This window comes from Trachemys scripta, chromosome 3 (assembly GCF_013100865.1).
Source record: "Trachemys scripta elegans isolate TJP31775 chromosome 3, CAS_Tse_1.0, whole genome shotgun sequence".
NCBI lineage: Eukaryota > Metazoa > Chordata > Testudines > Emydidae > Trachemys > Trachemys scripta.
In genome coordinates this window covers 130,455,902-130,482,953 of record NC_048300.1, presented here as the reverse complement: position 1 = coordinate 130,482,953, position 27,052 = coordinate 130,455,902, and the positions used below count along the sequence as shown (strand labels likewise).

Below are 27,052 nucleotides of genomic sequence, written 5' to 3'. Positions count from 1 at the left end.
AGCCTAGAAGGTAGGTGTCAGATCTCTGTTCAAATCTCTCTCATCAGGTGAACCAGGGGTCTCCCACATCCAAGGTGAGTACCCTAGCAACTGAGCTAAAAGTTGTAAGAGAGGTCCTCCTCCTTCCCCTAGTTTCTTGTGGAAATGCTGTAGGTACTTAACTGCAAATAGGATTCCCAGATGTGAATCGCTAGTAGAGATACACACCTCCCTACAACCTAGACCAGGGATCGGCAACATTTGGCACGCAGCTCGCCAGGGTAAGCACCCTAGCGGGCCGGGCCAGTTGATTTACCTGCTGACGTGGCAGGTTCAGCCGACCATGGCCCCCACTGGCCGCGGTTCGCCATCCCGGGCCAATGGGGGCGGCAGGAAGCCGCAGCCAGCACATCCCTCGGCCCGCACCACTTCCTGCCACCCCCATTGGGCTGGGATGGCGAACCGCGGTGAGTGGGGGCCGCGATCGGCCGAACCTGCCGTGTCACCAGGTAAATAAACTGGCCCGGCCCACCAGGGTGCTTACCCTGGCGAGCCGCGTGCCAAACGTTGCCGACCCTGGACCTAGACGTAAGCACCTAACATACACCCCTCTCGTCGGCATCTCCTAATGGGTAATTTAGGTGGCACCCTGCCTAGCCTGCTAGATTTTGGGAATCACAGTCTAAGGTGCCTCTCTCTCCCCATTCAGTGTCTTGGAGTCTAGACACCTAACACAGGCTTTGTGATTCACAATGTGTTCCTGTGATTTTCTAAGCATCTAAAAGTTCAGCATTGTGACGCTCAGTGCACAACACCTACGTACGTTGGTGAACCTTGGCCCAAGTACCTTCAACTGCCATTGAAATCAATAGTTCAGATCTTGAGATGCATCAAGCATGTGCAACGCCCACTGAAGACACCTGGAGTTCCAGGTGCTCAGCAGCTCCTCTCAGCAGCTGGCCCAGTAGGAGTGGAACGCCTCAGCAGGAGGCACTCAGCCCCAGGCAGGATGGGGCCCATATTTTTAAAAATAAAATAAGCAAGAATAAGACATCACAAAATGTACTTTGCTCATTTATTTGACAAGGCTCCCCAAAATGTGAATCAGTGTTCTGTCATACATATTTTTAATGCAATGAAGTCATAATTGGAACCCTCACGCTGCTTTTAACGGCCTTACTCAACCAGTAGCCTCACTGATGTCACAAGCAGCATCCTACATTTGTCAGGGTTGCTGTGTCTAGTCCTAAATCTTTGCTGGTGAGTGGGCAGACTCTCATTTTTGTGAGTGTGAGCGTAACCATTAGCAACAGGAGATTTAATGAGGTTCTGTCCCATATTATGGTTTACGGGCTTTTAAATGACTTCAGGTCACTCTGCCACCAGACAGACAAAGAGAGAAATCCTTCGAGTTGAACGTTAGACCTTACTTTGCTCAGTCAACAATATTGCATCCCATTACTGATAGTGGAAGAATAACAACAACATTCTATTAAATGAAGAGGACTGTGCAAATATATATATAGTTTTCAATTAATTCAAAATATTGCATTCCTGTCACCTATTAATCCCAAAAGCTGGATTTTTTTCTCTCCCTTTTGGCAATCACAAATGTATTAAACAGTCTCAAATTTAGCCTATTATTAATCAGCCCAATCCTGCAGTTATTTCTCATGTGCCACTGAAGTAGTATATGTGAAAAGACTGCATATGCATTAGTAGTATATGTGAAGGAGCCTGTTGTTGCTCCTCTTTATAAACTTGCAGATGGGCAAAGGGCCTGATTCTGAATTTCATTTGCAATGGCTTTACACCCTCCAGTGGTGTTTACTCCTGATTCACACTGGCACAAGTAAGAACAGAAAGAGACACCGATACTCCAAGAGTGAAAAGAATTGTGGAATTGACAGCTCAATTCTGAGTTATTTGAAAGACAAAGCAAGCATTCATTTCCAGATAAAATGTGCAGCGGCAGGTTTGATAAGATCAGAACAGAACTAGCTTTACCATGCAAGCTTACCAATAGAAGTGCTCCTCCACCATTTTTGTCACTGCTCTGGAAACAGCTCTTTCATGTGGACCAAGGTTTTTATTTAAATTCACTCCGAGTTTCTCTTCCAAAAAGTCAATAATGAACTCAGTGCCAGATACCTTTTTGCGATTGTATTCAATCCAGGGCATTTTCCCTTGAGGGGAAAGTTTTCCATCAAAATAGTTCTAAGAAAAGAAGCAAGTAAACAAAAACAAAAAAACAAACACACACAAAAAACACCCTTCAGCTTCTGTTTGATCAGTATAAAGTTTTCTTTAAAAGGTGCCAATACCCAAAGCATAAAATCAATATCCTCCATAAAGTAACTATCAAACTAGAGCGACAACCTTACTCTAAATGGAAATGCATAAACCTATTTCCAGCATAAGTAATTCCTAGCCAAAAGAATGTACCCATCATTGTTTTTCTTTTGTTTGGTTTTTTAATGCAAAGCAATGGGACCAGTCCTGAAAGGTGTTATGTGCCTTTGATGCCTTCTATGGTGTGATTTAATGTTAATTATTTAATTAAAGGCCAGTGGGGATAGAAGCACTCAGAACTCCACAGGGTCAGGCCCAATATTCTGGACAATTTTGCATCATAGACAAAACAACAATAATATTTGGTACTTATTCACAGTAGCATTCTTTATCTTAAAAGCACTTCTTAGGGTTTTTACCCACAAAAGCTTATGCCCAAATAAATCTGTTAGCCTTTAAGGTGCCACCGGACTCCTCGTTGTTTTTGTGGATACAGACTAACACAGCTACCTCTCTGATACCTAACTACTGAAATATCTCAGTAGCCCTGAAAGGCAAATGTGGCTAATCTGCACACCCACTAATTCACACCGAAAGTGGATGCAGGAAGGAAAGTGGGAACAGGAAGGACCTAGACTCATCCTCAAGCTCAAATGAGGAAACCCCAATGGCATGTACTCCTGCCTTCTTTCAGGCCTTCAACGAGCAGCCAGGCCCAAGCGATGGAATGATATGTCACTCCCTCATTGGAGAGGGAAAGTATGTCTTTGCCTATAATCCTGGCATTTCCTGGTCTGCGACCTCACTCATCTGCAGCCAAGGTCCCTGCAATCAGATCCACAAGAGCCCATCACCTGTGTGGAGTCCCATTAAAGTTAGCAGGTCTCTGCACCTAAGTATTTATCCCCATTTTACAGATGGGGAAGCTGAAGCAGAGAGATCAAGCAGGGAATGAGTCAGGAGTAAAACACAGGAATTCCTGGCTTCCAGTCATGTGATTAGATCATTAGACCATAATTCTCTTTAATTACAAGTCTGCTTATTCCTAAAAGCACAGGTATGAGCTACTTACTGTATTCTTGTTCTTTTATTTCCTTTATTTAAAAGGACACTCAACAATGTTAATTATTCTTGTGATTTTACAGCAAGTCTCATGATAGTTGGTGTTCTTCTTAAAGACCCATTTCCTGGAGTCCTGTTATTACATAAAAATCTCAGCTTCCATTTAAAGATATCATTCATGGCCATGGTGAAAAGCTCAAAAATGTGAACCCTAAAGGCTCAAAATGAGAAGCCAAATAAAAAACCTCAAATTTATTATTTTTTAAAATGTTATGATTTTAAGCCAGTTATTTTGGGTGCGTGACTCATGATTTTTGAAGGTTTGGGGTTGGCAATACAATGTCAACCTGTTTAGGCCTCAAAAATTTAACTTCCAGAAATCCACTAAGGTCGAAGCTAGACAAACATATAGCACACTGTGTGGCAATGGAGATTCAGCAGGAGATCCTCATTAGTTGGCTACATTTAATAATATGGATGTATGATACATCACAAATACATGTTCTTTCTCAGACACATCTTCCTTCTGGATCAAATTAGAAGACATATTGGGGAACATTGCTGGGAACAGTGTCTTCTGGTTCTAGCCACTCTTGGATTTCTGCCCATACACAGATATCCTGATATGAGAATAAAATGATATGATGTGTCATGACTTGTATCTAGAAATGAATGAATAAGGGAATGGAAATCATCTGTCTAGAGTATGAGTGAGGAGGAAAGATGGAAGGTGTTCTGGCTCATAGCAGAAAGGCTACAGAAGCAGATGACTTGAAACTTAAAAGAGAATACCAACTCTTCCATGCTCTTTAGTCCAGGCTCTTCCCTTATGAAAAAAAAGGCCTATAGAATTTTAAATAAACTGGTAACCTTTCTATAGATTTTTTTAAACCGTCCTATAGAATGTAATAGTCCGTCTATACAATGGTTAAAAAAAATCTATAGAAAGAATCTCATTCTTATTAAATTCTATAGGATTTTAAAATAGGTTCTATAGGACCCTATTAATAGATATACAGTACTGTTGTTTTAATCTCAATTAAACTCCATAGGACTGTTCCATTAGGGTTTTTTCCCCTTATGCCAAAATACTGATATTTTGGGCATTTGCTGTTAGCTTTTATAAAATATATTTGCATAATTTTCTTTACTGCAATTGTTTAAATCAATATAGCTTGGATTAATAAAAATGAAGAATATTTTATATAATAGGTGTGTGAGTATGTGTGTGTGTGTGTAAAGAATTACATTAATGCAACATCAAGTTTACATATTTTAAACTTAGGAAATGCAAAAGTTAAGATTCTAGAAACAAAGCTGACAAGCATATTACACAGGTAAAATCTGCTGAATCTTAGGCTTCCTAGAGCTTGTATTTTTAATGTTTCCTTACAATATGATTAAGCAAGGAAAATGGAATATAAGGCTTCTATTCATTATCCTGTGATATTTTAAGATGCCCTCCATCCCTGGGCAAAATCTCTTATAATATATTGTACTGTTTCTGAAGCAGATAAGCCCAAAACCTTGATATCTTTAAAGCTGCTACTAATTGTCATCAAATATTTACCAAACTCTCACTTAAGAACCAGTCCAGCTGCAAAGAACAGCGAGTGGCCATGGTATTGGTATATCAAAACTAATAAATCCACCCTAATACATTAACTTTAACTATAATCTACAAAGCGATTGTCACAAGAGCCCATGGGAAGCTCATTTTATGTAGATGGAATTTACAAACTGAATTGCATTGAAAGACATTTTGGGGCCCTTTTACAGTGATAACCAGGAATAATTAAGCCTAATATTGCCAATTACTGGAGTTTGTGTTGTGTCCCTTTGTATCTATTTTTTAAAAACTATTTCTTAACAGATCTTATATAAATATAACATTTCTGTTGCCTTTATAGTTTGTCAGACTGTAAAAAAATCCATGTCTTTCAAAAATTCTATTTTACAGAAAACCCCTGAACCCAAAACTGGTTCCTCCAAACCAACTCTACAGAGAGCATCATCAAAGTTCAACACCTGGCATAAAAACCTTTTGCTACATTGTAACATTCAGAGACACCAACAAAGCAATCAGGCCAGATCAAGATGGCTTGGGAAGAGAAAGCAATCAGTGGCAACGTTTAGCACAGGAGGACTGGCAAAGCAAAGCTTATATTCAACAAGCAAACACATCTGATCAAAATAGCACAGTGACTTGTTGACAGTGGTCAATAAAAATGGACAAGGAATTCTAGCAACACGTGAATTTCTTGATGGTTCAGAAGTCAGGCAGGCTCAAAAATGTCCTTGCCATGCTGTGTGGCCTGAAAGGTGATACAATGCTGATGGAAGACAAAGGAAGGGTAGAAATGGGAGGCACATTCTCCTTTAAAGGTCTATACACCCGTAGGGCACAGACATTACACAGGCAGCACCAGCTGCCAACATACACTAAATGCAAGAAATGCTAGCAAAACTGACGTGTAAATGTCACCTTCTGCTTCTCTATGATATTTATATCTGGAGGGAGGGGGAGAAACACTGGATAAATTCACCAGATAATCGCTCTCCAGTGACCATTAAAATTTGTGCTCTAGGGAGCAGCAAATGATCCAGTTCAAAACTGTACTGTCTGCTATTGTTCAGCTAACAGAAGTTTCTAAGAAGTTCTAAAGGTTCCTCAGTAGCTTAATCCCATCTTTTTTTAATCCTCCTTTTCTCTGAGGGTGTGTCTACACTTGGAGCGGGAGTTGCGATTCACAGCTTGAGGAGACATACCCACGCTAGCTCTGATCCAGCTAGTGGACTACAGTGTAGCTGCGGAGGTGCAAGCAACAGGAGGGGCTAGCTCTCCTGAATACATACCTGCCATCTGAGGGGGGTATGTACTTGGGCAGCTAGTCTCTCTCAACGTTCATGCTGCTGCAGATACACTTTATTTTTAGCACTCTAGTTTGATCAGAGCTAGCATGGGTGTGTCTTCTCGAGCTAAGAATTACACCCCAGCACAAAGCGTAGACATATCCTGAGGTGCTAAGGTGCATCTGTGGGTAGCACCAGACTCCTAATATGATATTAAAAAGAGAAACCTTGCTGCTTCAGACAGTAGAGTTGCTTCTGCAGCTCAAAGGTACAGTGCCAGCTTGGGAGATAAAACTAGATCTTCAAAGACACTCAGTGTTGGCCTCACTCTGTTCCCACTGAAGTCAACAGCAAAACTCCTATTATCCCCAGTCAAGTTAAAAGAAGGTTCCCTCTTGCAGAGCAGCCATGGTGTTAGCATGATTCAGCAACAGCTAACACATGGTTAGGTCCCATCAGCACTGCAAGAAAAAAATGGTACTTTAACCATAAGACAAACTGGGAAATAGCTGTATTATTTTTATGAACACGCCTCTCTGCGTTTGTCAATGATGGGTACTTGGCTATGGAGTTAGATAAAAAAGGGTTGTTAGAAGAACCAAGAAGGAAAGGTAAAACAATGAAACAGATAGGAAACCTAGAGGAAACAATGGAAAAAGCTGTTTATTAGGGAATACCCCCTACAAGGTAGCCTGAGAACAGTTTATTCTTTCCAAGGCTAAATCTAGGATCAGAAGGAGGATACCAAATATTAGAGGACCCTGGGCCTAGAAAAGGGCTGGGATTCAGTGAGTGGCCAGACACTGCCAGGAAGTGTCAATGAGAGCTGGCAAGGAAAGAGAGAGAGAGAAAGAGAGAGAGACTGCTGTGAGCAATCTGTTTCTCCCAGCCAGAGATGGGGATTAGCTGGATTGAGGGACATTTACAAAAGTTGGCAAGAAAAGACTAAGACGTAAGTAAGAACGAGGCATACAGGCCTTTTATTGTTTGTACCCTTCACTCTACATGCTTTCTACCTTTGGGGGAAGGAATAAATACAGCTTTGTTTTGAAGATGCTGATTCTGAGTCACTTTAATCAACTTGCTGGTCACGGTCCCCAGAAAGAAAAGGCTGGCAGGTGCCAATGCAGTTGGGCCTGTTGGATTGGCACAGTGGGGAAAAGGGGGCTACACACCATAGATCCCATCTAAGAGTGGTTGGACTCCACCCAGAGTGAGGTGCAGGGAGCCAGGCCTGTCACCCACTGGTTACACTCAAGAGGTACTAGAAGGCATCTAAGGCACATTTTCCCTGTAACTATAACAAACCATGTCAGGAGACAACCATGGTCTAACTCGGTCCCTCCAGCACTGCTGGTTTTACAATGTTTATGGGACCCAACAAAGTACAGTGCTTTAATTTACACGGGGAAAGGGGGACTCTAAAACCTGCGGAGCTAGAATCTTTCTTTCCTTGTAAATAAAAGCTTAGATTTGGGGAGGAGGAGCAGAGGGAGACCAAAAATCTCTAAATCTAAATCCTCAAACCCCCTAGAAGTTTGTATACCGGCAGTCAGATTTCCATTGTCTCAGCCAGTGAGATTGTTGGACAGCTCCCTGCCACTACATTTATAAAGAAGCTGCCCCAATCAGCATCTTGTGAAACACAAGGAAGGTAGGTTCCTCCAGGGCCAGCAGCAAAGACTATGTTAGCTGAAAGGTCTGTCTTTGTCCCTTCCTGTCAACAGTTTAGCTAGGATAAATTCTGCCTTTAAACCCCATGCAGCCCCATAAACTTCAGCCCCAGGGACTGAGCATTAAGCAATTTAGGGATCATGGTAGAAAATTTCCCCTCCTGATTAAACTTTTTAAAAGTTTATTAAGACTTCAACTAGGTTTCCAAGTAACCTGCAGCCCCTACAGTAACATCTATTCCAGCAGGCCCAGATACACAATGCACAGGGGAGATTTAGGGTATGTTTACACAGCAATTAAACACCCACAGCTGGCCCAGGTCTGCTGACTTGGGCTTGCAGGGCTCGGGCGGCAGGAATGTAAGATTGTGGTGTAGAGGTTTGGGCTCAGGCTGGAGCTCAAGCTCTGGGACCTGCAAGGGGGGATGATCCCAGAGCCTGGGCTCCAGCCCAAGCCCAAATGTCTATAATGCAATTTGACAGCCCCATGATCCCAAGTCAGCTGTGGATGAGGGGAAAGCAGTGGATGTGTTATTCCTTGACTTTAGCAAAGCTTTTGATACGGTCCCCCACAGTATTCTTGCCAGTAAGTTAAAGAAGTATGGGCTGGATGAATGGACTGTAAGGTGGATAGAATGCTGGCTAGATCATTGGGCTCAACGGGTAGTGATCAATGGCTCCATGTCTAGTTGGCAGCCGGTATCAAGTGGTATCAAGTGGAGTGCCCCAAGGGTCTGTCCAGGGGCTGGTTTTGTTCAATATCTTCATTAATGATCTGGAGGATGGCATGGATGGATTACACCCTCAGCAAGTTTGCAGATGACTAAACTGGGAGGAGTGGTAGACATACTGGAGGGTAGGGATAGGATAGAAATCTGATGAGGTTCAACCAGGACAAGTGCAGAGTCCTGCACTTAGGATGGAAGAATCCCATGCACTGCTGCAGACTAGGGACCAAGTTCTGCAGAAAAGGACCTACGGGTTACAGTGGACAAGAAGCTGAATATGAGTCAATAGTGTGCCTTGTTGCCAAGAAGGCTAACACCATTTTGGGCTGTATAAGTAGGAGCATTGCCAGCAGATCGAGGGACGTGATCATTCCCCTCTATTCAGCATTGGTGAGGCCTCATCTGGAGTACTGTGTCCAGTTTTGGGCCCCACACTACAAGAAAAAGAACAGGAGTACTTGTGGCACCTTAGAGACTAACAAATTTATTAGAGCATAAGCTTTCGTGGACTACAGCCCACTTCTTCGGATGCATATAGAATGGAACATATAATGAGGAGATATATATACACACATACACTACAAGAAGGATGTGGAAAAATTGGAAAGAGTCCAGTGGAGGGCAACAAAAATTATTAGGGGGCTGGAGCACATGACTTATGAGGAGAGGCTGAGGGAACTGGGATTATTTAGTCTGCAGAAGAGAAGAATGAGGGGGGATTTGATAGCTGCTTTCAACTACCTGAAAGGGGGTTCCAAAGAGGATGGATATAGACTGTCTCAGTGGTAGCAGATGACAGAACAAGGAGTAATGGTCTCAAGTTGCACTGGGGGAGGTCTAGGTTGGATATTAGGAAACACTATTTCACTAGGAGCATGTTGAAGCACTGGAATGGGTTACCTAGGGAGGTGGTGGAATCTCCTTCCTTAGAGGTTTTTAAGGCCCAGCTTGACAAAACCCTGACTGGGATGATTTAATTGGGGATTGGTCCTGCTTTGAGCAGGGGGTTGCACTAGATGACTTCCTGAGATCCCTTCCAACGCTAATATTCTATGATTCTATGACATGGGCCAGCAGAGGATGTTGAATTGCTGTGTAGACAATGCTCCTGTGCAGGGCTGAGACAAGCACAGCCTTACACACACTTGAGGTGCCAAGTGGTGGTAGGAAAGTAGATATGATCATGCAAAATCTCTGTATGGCCAGAGGAAAGAGGACTGTGCCACATGCTTCCTTCCAACTGCATGTAAAAATCCAGAGTAAGTACAGTGCAAAATAAAGCTGGTTGAGGGTGCTTTAAAGTGCATGTGTTGGAGACAACACTGGCAGATCCTGGGCAGAGGGCAGCACAGCACAGCCTCCTGCCAAAAAGGAAGATTCTTAGAGTAGCATGTGTGTGGCTGTCCCCTGATGATGGGCAGTTGCAAAAATGCCTGTGCTCAGTACACACATGATGCACTCCCCATGGGTCAGGATTCAGTGCCAGGGCACAACAGCTATTGGGATCTACACACCAGCTGTGTGGAAGGCAGGTCTGCCCACTCTGAACCAGCCCATTTGGTAGTGCCCCCATCACTGGCCATTATCAGCATCCGTCACACACTGCAGCCAGGATCACTGATGCCTCCTGCCAGCTAGTCATACCTCCTATGGCATAGAGGGCTCCAATACACGCATTCTTGGAATAGGATGACCAGGGAGTGTGCGTGTGTGTATCATATACATGGTAAGTAACATTCCTTTAAAAATTACAGAACTATGGGATAAGCTGGTTTTATATTGCAATTTTGTCAGCCTTACCTGCCTTCTGCCCACTACTCCACCTTCACTAGAGCTATTTTAATCATTCCAAACCTGCTTAACCAACCAATTACAAAGAAAAGACAACCTGCCAAAAATATGTTTGTCCCTGCAAACAGCAATTTCATCCCCAAATTACAATTCAGCCTCAAATTGGTCGGAGGTGTCAGAGGGGCTTTTGCCCATGCTGCACCTGTGCTGATATGTTTAAAGTTCACTATCTTGTGAGCTGTGCCAGCTGGACCTGGGAGGCATATATCCTTGGGAGGCCAGGAATTTCCTCCTTTCCAGTACAAGACTGTGCTTGGTTCTAGTGCTGGAAAATCACAAGTTAATGGACATTAAAACCAGACATGACTTTTTATAAAATTATTTTAGATACTCTTAAAGGGTTCTAAGGTATATCAGTTAGCATTTTTCTTTACCTCAGCTGCCCGTACATGTTCACTATTCTATTCGTAGCAGTAAAGAAGCAGAGTTTTGTTGGGGGTCGATACCAACAACAATAAAAGTAAAAATACTCTAAATAACATTTCTAAAAAAAATTCCTGTCAGCTACATGGCAAAAACAAACTAATTTTCATAACAGTGTGATATAAAGGTGTTACTGGAACCCATTTGAGATAACCACACAACTTACTCATGGCTCCACTACTTGTGAATAATGTAGTCACCCCAAAACGTCTGCCAATAAAACAAACATTTATACCACATTGTACCATCAGGTATTTTTATCATATTATTAAGCATTCATATAGTCCATCTTAAATTTACACAATGCATTACACACGCAGAAAAAGGTATGTTCTCTGCCTCAGCAAGTTGACAATTATAAAATGTAAAACAGCTCTGTTAAAACTGTAACAATGGAGTGTGAGCTTATCCAGTGGCCTGGCGGCTAGATCTTGACTAGTGGAGAGTCAGAATGCATTTCCCAGTCTCCTGTCTCTCAATCCCTGGTTTACTTTGGGATTCAGTCCATGGAGAAAGACAGAGCCTCAACAGCAACCCATCCACTATTAAGAAAGGGCATTCATGGGCTCTGCAAGCAATCCCGTCCTCCAAAGCGAGGAAGGCAGTGTCTGCAATGGAAGGCCAAATGAGGGATTTGTGACTATTCTATTAGGAGAGCACAGAAGAGACACCCTCAAAGGAAAGAAAAAAAAACTGCAACAGCTTAAATTTGATCTATTAACATAGCAGACCTGGTAGGTTACATAAAACTAAACAACATTGAATTTTAGAGCAAACCCAGTCCATTATGTAGCATTATATGAACGCTGAACCACTCCAAAAGTTCGTTTCCCCCCCCAAATTAAATTTTCAATTGCCATCAAGCAATGAAATCTGTAATAGTGCTTGAATGTTTAGACCAACCAACTTATGTTAGGTCTACCTTGAAGATCACAGACCAAAACTTCACTATAGTGATAAGTGTATATCTAGCTAGCTATATTTGTACTTATATACTTCTCTTGGATATGATAGATATTTCCCCTGCATATTTAGTATTGTGTGTTACTATAGTTAACCATAATGTAAAGGGAAACAGTGCACTCAAGTTTACCTGGTAGGGTAAATCAGCCATCCTTAAATAAGTTTCCATTTTCAAACAAAAAGGAGATAAACTGGGAATACCATTGTTAGGTCTTGAAAATTGATGCAATATAATAGCATCTTTGGAATCAACCTCTTGCTCTTTCCTGGCAAAACAAAACAGAATTAAAAGAAACCCAGATTACAGCATGTGCCATACATCAATATATTAAGTGCATGAAGGAGCGAGAATGGCTGAGGCAATACATTTTGTCCTCCCTTTAATGGGTTATTGTAATTTTTTATTCATCAAGTCTGAAATCGCTAAAAAGCACTTACATTGCAGGAGCAGAATTCAGACAGGAAGCTTAGTTAATTCTATGTTGGAGAGACCAAAAAATCTTGCAAACCTTAGGTAATAAGCCAGGCTCATAGACTAAAATAAGCAGGCAAGCAAGCCTGAAACTCCCCTGCCTTGTGCCTCATGTAGTCACTTAGGGCTTGTCTACATGGTGCCTTAGTCCACACTAGCTAGGGTGTGAATTTTAATGTGCACTATCATGTTGCACACTACCTGGCCTGTGTGGACCCTGCTGGCACACATTAAAAGTTCCCTTGTTCTGGGTAGCATATTACTGTTTGAAATGGGACTATATTAACATGCACTGGGGAACTTTTAGTGCATGTCAGTAGGGTTCATACGATAGGGTTACCATATTTAGCAAATAAAAAAAGAGGACCCTCCACGGGCCCTGGCCCCGCCCCAACTCTGCCCCTTCCCCGCCCCAACCCCGCCCCCTCCTCCCTCCCACTCCCAGCTATGCGAAAAGGGCTGCCCGAGCGCTACCGGCTTCACAGTTTGCCAGGCAGCCCCCAGACCCTGCGCCCCCAGCCGGCGCTTCCCCAGCACAGCTGGAGCCCGGGAGGGGAAGTGCCAAGCTGGAAGCGCAGGGTCTGGAGGCTGCCCGGCAAACCGTGAAGCCGGTAGCGCTTGGGCTTCGGGCAGACCCTATGCCTCCAGACCCTCCACCCCCAGCCAGGCACTTCCCCTCCCGGGCTCCGGCGGCGCAGGGTCCGGAGGCATGGGGGCTGCCCAAAGCCTGTAGCGCTCGGCTCTTAAACAGAGCCGAAGAGTCAGGGGAGGAGCAGAGCCTCCGGCCGCGGTGGCTCTGCTCCTCCCCTGACTCTTCGGCTCTGTTTAAGAGCCGAGCTGCCTGAGCGCTACCGGCTTCGGGCAGCCCCCGTGCCTCCGGACCCTGCGCCGCCGGAGCCCAGGAGGGGAAGTGCCCGGCCGGCGGCTGGGGTCCAGAGACAAGGGGGCTGCCTGAAGCCCATAGTGCTCAGGCAGCTCGGCTCTTAAACAGAGCCGAAGAATCAGGGGAGGAGCAGAGCCGCCGCGGGAGGGGAAGTGCCCGGTCAACATTTTCCCGGACATGTTCGGCTTTTTGGCAATTCCCCCCCGGACGGGGGTTTGATTGCCGAAAAGCCGGACATGTCCGGGAAAAACCGGACGTATGGTAACCCTATCATACGAGCCAGTTAGTGTGCAGAATGCTAGTATGGAACTAAAATTGACACCCAAGCTTGTGTGGACTAAGGCAGTGGTTCTCAACCCTTTTTCATTTGCAAACCCCTAAAAAATTTCAGATGGAGGTGAAGATGTCTTTGGAAATTTCGAATGGAGGTGCAGGCCCCTTTGCAAATCTATCGTCTCTATATATAGTTGAATTCTGTTTTCAGTCTAAGTCTTTCACGGACCCCTTAGACAAAGTGAGTGTAAAATGCTCTGACTTTGCTGTGGTAGGGGTTTTCAGCCACTTTGCACAGTTATAAATGACAACACAAGGGGTGAGGCAATGGAAAATCAGGCCCTGCAAATCTACTTCCTTCAGTTAAGGGCTTTAAAGAAAAGAGAGGCTCTCTTGAAGAACATGAACAACTCAAGCATAATTCCAGCTCTCCTATCCCCACTTCCAGACTCAGAAATGCAATTCACCTCCACTGTCTGTAAACGTATCATTACCCTTGGCCTTGTTCTCTGTTCTTTGTATCTCCTCCCGTTGTACATGTGTCCATTACCACCTCTGCACTTGACTGCCTTGACTCCACACTGTGGAAGCCTTCACCCCTTCCCGTCTCAACTATTTTAACTCTCATCTCTATGGCTTCTTAAGATCCGTATTCTCCTAACTCCAGAATATCCAGGAGACTGTTGCTTGCCTTCTCCCATCTACAAAGACTCATGGTCACATCACCCCTGCTGTCGAACAACTCCAATGGCTATTCATTCATTTCAGGATCCAGTTCAAAATGTCCCATTCATGGTTATCAAAGCCTACCATGGACTTGCTCCAATCTACTTCCTGGACTTAGGACCAAACTTTTGCTCTCAATTACACTGAGGCAAATCAAGAGGATTCCAAAGGATTTACACTAGTGTAACCAAGAGCAGAATTTGACCCAACTTCATGAGATCCATCAAAGTCAATGTGGCTGTACAGGTGTAAAACTGGAGCAAGTCAAAGGAGTAAGAAGGCCCATTGTCTCTTACGCACACTCCTGCACCTCTGGCACTTGTCTAGCACTGGCCTCTTATCTGTGCCTTCACACAAATTTGCAACTGCTAGTGTAAAAGCCTTCTGCTCTGATGCTTCTGCCATCTCAAACAGTGTTTCAGTTTCCATCCACCTCATCCAGTCTTCATCTCTGTTGATTTCTTATCTAAAAACATATCTGTTGTTCTTTGCTCTGGCCTGTAAATTTCTCTTACAGTAACTGCCTTTGGTTATTGACTTTAAGGGAGATTTTCATAGGCACATGTGTCAAAGGGAGTGAGGTGCTTACTGGCTCTTTATGCCTTTGGAAATCACCCCCGTTATGACTCCAGGCCTTAACTGAATCATCACACTATCTTGATACAATACATTAGTGTTGAATAGTTTCAGTCTGTGAAGCATTTGGGATATAATGTCCATGAAAGATGCTGTACAGAATAGGGTTGCACTGCACATCACAGACAGCAGCCCGTGCAGTTTTGGTTAGCATGATAATTTTAATCTCTCAAAAATGAGCTCTGAACTGCCAGAGAGATGATATTAGTTTGCTTTGCTTTTAAAATTTGGCCACTGGCAATTGCAATTTGACTGCCAAATTATACACATTTTAAAATGTCTGATTTTAAATCATTTAATACATTCATAGCATCCCTTTATATACTGTACATACTGAAACATTCAAACACAGATTTAACATTGCTAGTAGCCTGTGCAGATGGCACATATTTGCTGAACCAGTAAATCACATCTACACATTTCTCCAGAAAATGTAATATCTTTTAAAATATGGCTACATGAAGTAACTTCATTCTGTAAATCTCTCCTAAGAATAGAGGCAAAATAATCTATGAAATTTAAATGATAAAAACATCCCTGAATTCAAGTATTTTCCAAGAATTATGTTTATACAGTGATTTATTGTAAGCTGAATGAAAATAAGCGCATAAAATATATAAGACAAATATATCTTTCAGTGCTAGTGTTATTAAAAGGTTATCAATGGCAACATTATCTTTGTTTACCTTATGTTGTGCATGGCAGCTCATTAGTACAGGGCTACTTTGATCCTTTATTTCTTTGTAAATGTTGTATCCAGAAATAACTTCTGTGTTTTGCCATTGTTTATATTACACAAACAGCTGTCTTGTGCAATGATCATAGTAACCATTTAGGACCCAGTTATGCAGTCCTCACTGAAATCAATGAGAGACTTAGCTGAGTAAGAAGGGCAGGCTGGGGGCCATTGTGATCTGAAGTTCATCTCCATTCCATTTTCATAATGTTAGTCTCCACCATACTTCTATGGTGTACATATATCAAATCCCCTGAGATTGTTCTCATTAATTTCTTTAAAACAGTGTACTAGTAATATATCACCTCTGTTGTGGATATTATATTTCCAGGTACATCCTTGGGAAGTAGTTAAAGCCACCATTTTCTGAGGTGATTTACTATCCTTGTAAACAAACTGCAGCACCATATGCAACTGTTTACTTCAAATCTCAGTCTATGACAAACATACTCCTGTGTCTATTCCTGCTCTCATGCTCTCTATTACTCACACCATTATAAAGCTAGAGATCATAACCAGACACAATACTACATTGAAAACAATTGTGGCTTCTTATTTCCAAGAGATCTTGTATAACTAGTTGATGCTGCATCATTTTAAATATGCATTTTCTTATTAGATTTTTGAGCAACCCCAAAAAGCACTGACCAGTATGTTTAATTTGATGCTGAGGTTTATTATGCAGAGTTGTCTTATTTAAACATACTGGTAGTTTGGGTGAAGATAGTTTAATACATGACAATCTATTAAACAATTTTTTGCAAAGCAGCTAAAATGGCAAGATCTAAGAGTAAGGTGGGTCCATGATGAAGGTAGTTCTTGTTTTAAAGCCCACTGGTTTAATTCTGAGCCCCTGTCCTTAAAACACAGGCCAGACAAGTCAGATGTTTCCAGATAAGGCTAAAACTATCTCTGAAAAGAGCCCTGTGGTTGATTCCCCTAGAATCTATGACACTTGGGTTTTAAGAATGATGTATCTACTGGTGTGACATTAATCCTTACAGAGGTGAAGCTCTGAAATGCCCAGTAAACAAAAACAATTACAAAAGACTCCTGATTTCTGCCTTGCTCGTTGTTATTGTGTCAGTTTCTCAAGGGGTGAAGTCGAGTACAATGCATTCCCATCAGATCAGAACTGTCTTATTATTTCCTATTCCCATTGCAGCGTCTATTCCAAATACTCCCTGCTGCAGCCTGCCCCAGGCTCTCTCTCCCTGTCTCTCACCTAATTGCCAGGAGTTCATGTAGCAGATACGCCGCGGCAGCGAGCAGGGCTCCCCCAGTCAAATAAAGGGTTTTCTTCCACCACGAATCAGAACCCAGCCCTGCCATGATCCCACCGTAATCCTGCCAAGGGAAAGCGATGATGTCCCCATAAAAGGAGACGTGCTCTTCGGATCCTGCACACCAGCCGAGGGTGAGGCTCTGATTCCGGCTCAGCTCAACCACACAGGACCTGGAGGAGGCAAAACCAACACCCCAGTGCATGCTGCGCGTTGCCTGCTGCTCCCTTTCCCCCCGCCGCTCGCCAGGGCAGTCTGCATGGGCAAGGGCTGCTCTGGAGCCAGCCGGCACGCTCAGTTTAGCAGCGGGCCAGGAGGGGATGGAGCAGCGGTGCTGGGTCTCCGTGGTGATTCTGCAGCAGCCTCCTTCTGCAGCTGCCTCTCGCCTTTGTCTCTTCGCATCGAGGAGGCTGGGTGATGTCATTGCTCCTGGGAGCGTTAAAATACCGGGGCAATAAAAATCACACCCCTCTCTCCTTTCCCCTTCCTGTCCCCCCCACAGATAGCCTCTTCCGAAAAGCAACCCTTCTCTCCCCATCAGCGCGGGCTAGCGAAGGTCACAGGAAAAGGGCAAAACTCACCTAGCGCAAAGGGGACATGCTGGCATTTGCTACCAGGCGGAGGGGGGAGGATCTAGATTAATGGCTGGATTGGAAAGATTTACTCTCCAGGGGGAGGAAGCAGCTTTCTGCTCGGATAGCTAATTTCCCCCCGAAGCTATAATTACATTACACAGTTAGCCTGGACCAGGTCATGTGTTTAGGCTTTAGCTTGAGAAAATGGAAATCAACCATTGTTGTGTGTGTGTTTTATCTGGTAAACAAACCTGATTGCAATCTACCCTCGTTTGGGTTGTATTAAAACGGCAGTAAAGACCTGCCAGTTGCATCCCTACCCTTGCAATGTGCTTTGGAACAGGTAGCAAAGCTAGGGTATTTTTTTTTTAAATACCTCCCAATAAGTGTGCTAGATGGGCATCTAGCATAATTGCACCTCTTGCCATGTATGAAGAACCATGTCATTTATAAACATATAGCAGGGAATTCTGAATGACCAGCTATGCCATTCTGTAGAATCATAGGAATGACCTATTTTGTAGGTGCAGCTGTGGATAAATCTGTGCATAGTAGGAATACGTGCAGATTTTGTGGATGCCGTTTAGACAACTGTGTCTAAAACTCTGGGGTGAAATCCTGGACCCATTGAAATCACTGCATGTTGCACATCTAGTCTTTCATTGCTGTTTAAGTACATCATTTAAAACATCAATGGTTATACAACACAGTGACAGAGTTTAAGGCCAGACAGGACCACCACATCATCTAGTCTGGCCTGCTGAGCCAGAAGTGAGCCCTGCACCCTACCATCACAAGCAACCCTCACCATACAATTACACTCATAAATTTGTCCAGCTCTCTTTTAAAACTAATTAAGTGTTTTGCCCCTCCTCCTCCTATTGGGCGGCTGTTCCAGAACCCCACCTCTCTGATGGTTAGATATCTTTTGATTTTCAGCCTGAATTTTTTCATGGCCAGTTTATATCCACTTGGTCTTGTGCTAACATTGTCCATAGGCTTAAATAGCTCTTCACCATCCCTAGTATTAACTCCCCCTAATATATTTATAAAGAGTAATCATATCCCTTTTCAACCTTCTTTTTGCTAGACTAAACAAATCAAGCTCTTCCAGTCTGCTCTCATAAGATAGGTCCTTCTTTCCCCTGATCATCCTAGTAGCTCTTCTCTGCATCTGTTTCAGTTTAAATTCATCTTTCTTGAACACAGGTGACCAGAATTGTACACAGTATTTCAGATGAGGTCTTACCAGTGCCTTTTACAATGGCATTATTACTTCTCTATCTCTACTGGAAATACCTCTAATACATCCTAGGATCGCATTTGCCTTTTTTTCATAACTACATCACATTGCTGGCTCATACTCATCCTCTTAGCAACCTACACACCCAGGTCTCTCTCCTGCTCTGTAACTTCCAAATGATGAGTCCCAAGCTGGCAGGATAAGTTCTTATTATTAGACCCTAAGTAAATGACCTAGCATTTTGTACTATTGAATTTCATTTAATTTCTGTCACACCCATCTTCAAGGTCACTCAAATCTTCCTGTATAATATTCCGATCCTCCTCTTTATTGACAATGCCTCCCAACTTTGTATCATCAGCCAATTTCATGAGCACCCTCCTGCTTTTTGTGCAAGGTCATTAATAGAAATATTGAATAAGACTGGTCCTAAGACCGGTCCTTGAGGAACTCCACTAGTAACCTCCTTCCAGTCTGATAATTCACCTTTGAGCACAACCCATTGCCTTCTCTCCTTTAACCAATTCCTAATCCACTTTACAATGCTTGTACTGATCCTCATCTTCCCCAGTTTAACTAATAACTTCCCATGTGCTACGGTGTCAGATGATTTACTGAAGTCCAAGTACATTAGACCTATCGCACTTCCCTTATCGAAAAAATCAGTTATTTTCTAAAAGAATGTTTCTTTGTATTCGGTTGCTCTCCACTTTCTCCACAAAGGATCTGGGATCCCAAGCCTCTACTATTCAACACCGTCTGGTTACGTGATACCATACCATAAAATTGTGGCACCTGGATTTATTAAAAAAAACACTTATGATCAATTTAGAATATACCCGTTCTAATTTTTCTGTCACTTCGAGGCTTGCACATGGTAACTAAGAAACATGAGTTTAAAAGGCCAAAGGGTACAAAAATAGTCTCAATATAATTTTAAAACTAAAAAGTGTTCTAGAATAACTCTTTTCTGCAATATGATACCAAAAAAAAAATACAAAGTACCATAAGGTGGTATAGAGATTTTACTGTCACTCATTCGGGATGATCTATATAGATCTCCTGTAACTTTAAACTGGGGCTGTCAAGCCATTAAAAAAATTAATCGCGGTTAATTGTACAATTAATCACACTGTTAAACAATAATAGAATATCATTTATTTAAATATTTTTGGATGTTTTCTACATTTTCAAATATATTGATTTCAATTACAACACAGAATACAAAGTGTATAGTGTTCACTTTATATTTATTTTTGCACTGTATTTGCACTGTAAAAAAACAAAAGAAATAGTATTTTTCAATTCACTTCGTACAAGTACTGTATTTGGAAGGCTTTTTCTACTCTCCAGGGATAATACTAAATCTCTATCCAACCAGGATAGTAACAATATTAATGAACTACATTATTATGAGAAGGGAAGAGACATCAAACTGTAGACATTTTTACTTTGCTAGATGACTTGTTGTGACCATATCTGGTTTGTGGGTTAAAGAAGTTTCAGTACCACATAATCTAGAATGTGTCACTTAAATACTATCTTTTTGACTTGAATGTGAGTAAGATGGTCATTGCAAGAAGTGGTCTAGAAAGGGTTTCTTCTACAGTTACAGGCAAACTGCAAAATTAACAATAAAATGGAGTCAAGATTAGAAATAATTAATAACATTTATTAAACACAGATTCACATGTCCAAAGCACTTCACAACCAATTAAGCACTCCTCACACCACTCATGTGAGTGTTATCAGCCCTGTTTTGCAGAGGAGGAACCTGAAGCCAGGGCTGACTCCAGGGTTTTTGCCGCCCCAAGCGGCAGGGGAAAAAAAAAAAAAAAGCCGCGATTGCGATCGGCTGCAGCTCCACCACGCCGCGGCAATTTGGCGACAGGTCCTTCCCTCCGAGAGGGACTGAGGGACCCGCCGCCAAATTGTTGCCGAAAAGCCTGACGTGCCGCCCCTTCCCCTTGGCCGCCCCAAGCACCTGCTTGCTGGGCTGGTGCCTGGAGCCTGCCCTGCCTGAAGCAATAAGATGGACGTGACCTGACCAAGGCCACAGAGTGAGCCAGTGACAGAGCTAGGATTAGCATTCATGGCCATCTGATTACCAACACTGTACTTGAACCAGGCTGTGGGTGAATATAGCATTACAATGAGCTGTGGATAAGGCACTGGACTGGGACTCAAGAGATGTAAACTATATTCCTGGATCTGCTACAGACTTCCTTTGTGACCCTGGAAAAGGCACTTGACTGTGCATCAGTTCCTTATCTGTAAAATGGGGATGGTAATAATACAGGATGTTACATTGGTAAGTTCATGAATTTATGTCAGGGGCTAAGATGCTGTGGTAACAAGGCCACAGAAATGCCTACACATTTTTACAACATTCTTTTCTGCCCCTAGGAAATCCTCTGATACTCCTTAGCTTGCCCAAGACTTTCTAGCTTGCCCAAGGTGCATCACTCTGCAGCAGCATTGGACTAGAAAAGTCATGCAACCCACAAGAGCTGTGAAATCTCTGATAGCAAAAATGAATGTTAGGATGCCTTTCCCAAACCAGGATGTTCAAAAAGATTTCACAGAATGGGAAAGTAAACTTCTTAAAGCTAAGTTAAAACTTAGCTGCTAAATGACCCCACACCATAGTGGTGGGGGCACATACAACAAATTTCTTTGTTTAACTCAAATTTCATTTTAGGGTTACAGTTCACCTTTAAATAATGTGTGTTTATTTTATGTTTGCAGTCTTGTTGTAGTTGTGTTGGTCCCAGGATATTAGAGAGGTGGGTGTGGTAATATCTTTTATTGGATCAACTTCTGTTGGTGAGAGAGACACACTTTTGAGCTTACATAGAGCTCTTCTTCAGGTCTGGGAAACTAACTCAGAGTGTCACTGCTAAATACAAGGTGGAACAGATTGTGTAGCCTCAACAAATTCTTTCACAACAATGATGACACCACTCACAACTACCACCATCCCACTGGCAATCATAAGAAGAAAGAATCTGACCAGACATTACGGAGGAGATGAAAGCACACTCTTGATCATTACATTGATTGTTTCAAGAAAAAAAATTGACTATGAAATCCTTAAACATCACATCCACCACAATCTCTCCACCGCCAAGAAGACAGATATACAGTCTCTGAAATCAGACCATACGATAGTAATCAAACCGGAAGACAAAGGGGGCACCATCGTAGTTCTCAATTGTGATGACTACGTTAATGAGGCCCCACAAAACAATTTACCCAGGAATTTAAGGATATCATTAAATCTTTCCCCAAATCTTGAAGGATAAATCTTTAAGGATATCCAGCTTTCCCCAAACAATCCCAAGAGAAAATCTACAAACTCATCCCCCACAAACACATCATCACACCCATCAATTTCATCCTCACTCAGAATAATTTTACATTCAACAACTAACACTTTGTCCAGACCATGGGAATAGCCCTGAATACTAGGATGACTGCCTAATAAGCCAACTCTTCATGAGTCAAGAAGAATTTCTGGACAAATGCACCATGAAACCAATGATATACCTGTAATACACCGATGATATTTTCATCCTCTGGACAGACAACAAACTCCCTCATAGATTTCCACCACAACTTCAACAACCACCACCCGTCCATTAAATTCTCTCTGGAACATTAGCATCAACTTCCTGGACACAAAAATCAGCTTCAACAATGGAACCCTACAGAAAACTGTGATGCTGTATGATTGAAATGTGACCATGTATATCACTGTTGCTACCACTGTTAGACAATTACAACAAAACTTCTACAAAATATGTCATGTAAAGTGTCAATGAAAAAGTTATGATTTGCAAAGTGTGATTATTCTATTTATATGCATGTATCATTTTTGTATCTGAAGTTATGAATATTGGCTACAGATCTGTATCCCAAATGTGTTTGTTCCTGGGGTAACACCCATCACGTAAAAATCTACATTGAAGCCAGACAGCTCTGTGTTGATGGTTCCTCAAAAGCAACTGACTCGCACAATGGGCCACAGAAGAAACTCGTACTGCCCAGCAAGTCTTCCTGTGAACGCCTAAGCCTCCAAGTGGGCAATGGCTGCTCCTGTGAGTCATCAAAGCCATGTAAGGGCATGTGACTTCCTCATGTGACCCTAGACTCCACCTTATGCCTGTACTTTTCCACAAACTATGCTGTGGGCTTTGTTTGGAACAGTAAAATTCCATCCACATGGCAGAGGGTATAAAAGACCCTGGAAACATCTCCATTTTGTCTTCATATTCTGCTTCATTTCTCTGAACTGGATTTCTAACAAGGGAGCTCTAAACAAGGACTGATGACCCCAAAGCTGTTTGCAAAATCTCTTTTGAAATTACCCAAACTAGCAGTTTATTCCATCACAGCTTCAAACCTGACATAAGAACTTTGCAATCATAGAATCATAGAACTGGAAGGGACCTCGAGAGGTTATCTAGTCCAGTCCCCTGCACTGATGGCAGAACTAAGTATTATCTAGACCAGTGGTTTTCAAACTTTTTATATTGGTGACCCCTTTCACACAGCAAGCTTAGGGGTGTGACATTCCCCCCCCCATTACACATTAAAAATGGGAGGGGTAATTTAATTTAATGGGGGCTGGGAGCTATCAGCCCCAAGGAGTTGACAGTTCGCGACCCACATGTAACCACCTTGTGACACCCTGAGGGGTCATGACCCCAGTTTGAGAACTCTTGATCTAGACTATTCCTGACAGGTGTTTGTCTAACCTGCTCACAAAAATCTCCAATGATGGAGATTCCACAACCTCTTTAGGCAATTTATTCCAGTGGTTAGTCACCTGACAGGAAGTTTTTCCTAATGTCCAACCTAAACCTCTTTTGCTGCATTTTAAGCCCATTGCTTCTTGTCCTCAGGACCGTTCCTACCCATACGCAAACTATGCAGCTGCGTAGGGCACCAGGAAATTTGGGGCACCAAATTGCCCCAAATTTCCTGGTGCTCTACGCAGCTGCATGCTGCTCCAGTGGCCAACCCCATCCCCCGGCTGGCTGAGCCAGCCAGGAAAGCTGCCCCGCACCTGCTCCGCCCCCACCCCGCCTCTTCCCCAAAGCCCGCACCCCTGCTCCGCCCCAACCCCACCTTTTCCCACCCCTGCTCTGCCACAGCCCAGCCCCCACCCTGCCTCTTTCCACCCCTGTTCCGCCCCCACTCCACCCCTTCCCGTGAGCTATGTCCCGGGGGACTGCAGCAGGGGTCAGGCACGCCTTGCACTCACCGGGTGGCGGGAAGTGGAGCGACCCGGACCCAGCCCGCTCTGCTCCGCTCCGCCGGCTCGTGCTGGGGGGTGGTTTCCCCCCTGCCCCCCAAAGACCTTGGGTGCAGCCCCACCCTGCGGAGGCCTGGGGACACCCCTCTCCACCCCCGCAGAGGGGCTGCATAGGGCACCACTATGTCTAGGGATGGCCCTGCTTGTCCTATCCTCAGAGGTTGAGAACAATTTTTCTCTCGCCTCCTTGTAACAGCCTTTTATGTACTTGAAAACTGTTATGTTGCCTTGCAGTTTTCTCTTCTCCAGACTAAATAAACCTAGCTTTTTCAATCTTCCCTCATAGGTCATGTTTTCTAGACCTTTAATCATTGTTGATTCTCTCCTCTGGGCTGTCTCCACTTTGTCCACATCTTTCCTGAAATGTGGCACCCAGAGCTGGACGCAATACTCCAGTTGAGGCCATAGTAGCATGGAGTAGAGCGGAAGAATTACTTCTTGTGTCTTGGTTACAATACTCCTGCTAATACGTCCCAGAATGATGTTTTCTATTTTTGCAAGTATTATATTATTCACTTATTTAATTTGTAATCCACTATGCGCCCCAGATCCCTTTCTGCAGTATTGTTTCTTCGGCAGTCATTTCCTATTTTGTATGTGTGCAACTGATCGTTCCTGCCTAAGTGGAGTACTTTACATTTGTCCTTATTGAATTTCATCTTATTTACTTCAGACCATTTCTCCAGTTTGGCCAGATCATTTTGAATTTTAATCCTACCCTCCCAGCTTGGTATCATCTGCAAACTTTACAAGTGTACTTTCTATCCCATTACCTAAATCATTAATGAAGATATTGAACAGAACCGGATCCAGAACTGATCCTGGCAGGACCCCAATTGTTATGCCCTTCCAGCTTGACTGTGAACCACTGATAACTACTTCCTGGGAATGGTTTTCTAACCAGTTATGTACCCACCATATAGTAGCTTCAGCTAGGTGGTATTTCCCTAGTTTGTTTATGAGACAGTCATGTGAGACAATATCAAAAACTATATTAAAGTCTATTACTTCCCCCATCCATGAAGCTTGTTACCCTGTCAACAAACACTATTAGGTTAATTTGACACGATTTGTTCTTGATAAATACATGCTGGGAAATTATCATTCTAGGGGGGTATTTCTAGTGGGCACCCACAGCAAGCTGCTCTAAGCCTGATGCTATTCAACTTTTTAATCAATGATTTGGAAGAAAATATAAAATCACTGTGTCATCTGCAAACTTTATTGGCAAACATGAGTGGAGTGGTATGTGATGGTTAGTGCTCGCTGGAAGTGTTTCCTAGTGGCCAGAGGATCAGGCCCTTCCGAATGCAAAAAGGGAGGTTGGTAGAGGAGGCCAGGTCCTCCCCCTCCACCAGGCTCTGGCCCAGGGTACTGTAAGGGCTACCAAAGGTCCAGCAGCCCAGAGCACCTTATGGCTACCCTCCTTGGGCCACTTCTTACCACCCCTCTATCGTCCAAGTTTTGCAGCTTGTAGTGAAATGATAATAGAAAAAGGTACTAACTCCACCGTCAGTCAGTCTGGAACCAGCAGGCAGACAGCCTCTCCTTTCCCAAGATAAGGCTGCTGCAGCGTCCCTTCCACGGAGTTCCTAGGGCAGCTTCCTCTCCCTGCCTTGTCAGGCTCCTTTCTGAGCCGTGTGGCTTCTTTTTAAGTTCCAGCTCCATCTGGAGCATGGTCTGCAGGGGTGGCTATACAGGGTCATCTAGGGTGGCCTAGAGTTGCTCTTTAACCCCTTCAGTCCTAGTGGGGGGTTAATAAACCCCATCACATGGTAAATTTTGATGGGAACAGGTCACTTACATAGACCAACCTGGATCACTTGGTAAGGCGGGCTCAGTTAAACAATGTGTTTTAACACAACGTAACGCAAAGTCATACATTCTTTCTTCTAGGTGTAAGTCATCTAAGATGAGAGACAGTATCCTAGAATGCAGAGATACTGAAAAGGAATTGGAAGACATAGTGGATAGCCAACTGAACATGAGCTCCCAGTGCAATGCTTAGCTAAGAGAGCAATGCAATCCTTGGATGTATAAGTAGAAGAGTATCAAGTAGGAGTAAGAAGATGGTATTACCTCTCCCTACAGCATAAGTGAGACCCATTACTGGAATACTGTTGTCCAACTCTGATGGCCACTCTTCACAAAGAATGCTGGAACAGGAGAAAGGGTTCAGAAGAGAATTACAAGAATTATTTGAGGTCTGGGAAGAAATGCCTTTTAGTGAATGGCTTAAGAACCTCAGTCTATTTAGTTTATCCAAGAGAATGCGAACAGGTGACTTAATAAAAATCTACAACAGGGATCGGCAACGTTTGGCACATGGTCTGCCAGGCCAACCCCCCAGGCGGGCCAGGCCAGTTTGTTTACTTTCTGATTTGTTTACTTGCCGCAGGTTTGGCTGATTGCAGCTCCCACTGGCCGTGGTTCGCTGCTCCAGGCCAATGGGGGCTGTGGGAAGCGGCGCGGGCCAAGGGATGTGCTGGTGAGCCATGTGCCAAAAGTTGCCGATCCCCGATCTACAAGTACCTGCATAGGGAAGAGATTTCTGATAGTAAAGGGCTCTTCAATCTAGGAGAAAAAGGCATAATGAGATCCAACTGTTGTAATGTGAGACAAATTTTACTACAAATAAGCTGCAAATTATATAATTTATACATTTATGACAATTAACCACTAGAACAACTTACCTGGGGCCATGGTGGATTCTCTATTACCTGACGCCTTTAAATTGAGACTGGACATCTTTCTAAAAGAAATACTATAGCTCAAATAGAAGTTACAGGCTGGATGCCAAAACTGATGGGTGTGGTTCTATGGCCTGTTATGCATATGGTCAGCCTAGATGATCATACCAGTTGCTTCTGGCCTTAAAAAAAAAAAAATCTATTAATTACTGACAATACCATTGCAAAGCCAAATCGATCAATCAAACTGGATTCTATACTTTTTTGGGCATCAGATCATCTACTAAATTCCAATTACAAGGCCAGTTGCACCTGTGCAAGGCCAGTGAAGGCAAGGGGATTACACAGAGCAGAGAGGATAATTTCAGCTGCTGAACCTTTTACAGGTGAT

The 27,052-nt window shown here is 43.2% G+C and overlaps 1 protein-coding gene across 1 annotated transcript in view; it reads right to left on the bottom strand.

The window, feature by feature from the left end:
- The window catches only part of FAXC (failed axon connections homolog, metaxin like GST domain containing), a 43,240-nt gene extending 25,913 nt beyond the window's left edge, over positions 1 to 17,327 (bottom strand). Inside the window, exons 1-3 of the mRNA XM_034765997.1 lie at positions 16,776 to 17,327; positions 11,955 to 12,090; positions 2,000 to 2,196 (exon numbers count right to left, since the gene is read on the bottom strand). Of these exons, the coding sequence (XP_034621888.1) occupies positions 2,000 to 2,196; positions 11,955 to 12,090; positions 16,776 to 17,257 (815 nt within the window). The 5' untranslated portion in view covers positions 17,258 to 17,327. The remainder of the gene's footprint in view (positions 1 to 1,999; positions 2,197 to 11,954; positions 12,091 to 16,775) is intronic.
- Positions 17,328 to 27,052: the final 9,725 nt, after the last annotated feature.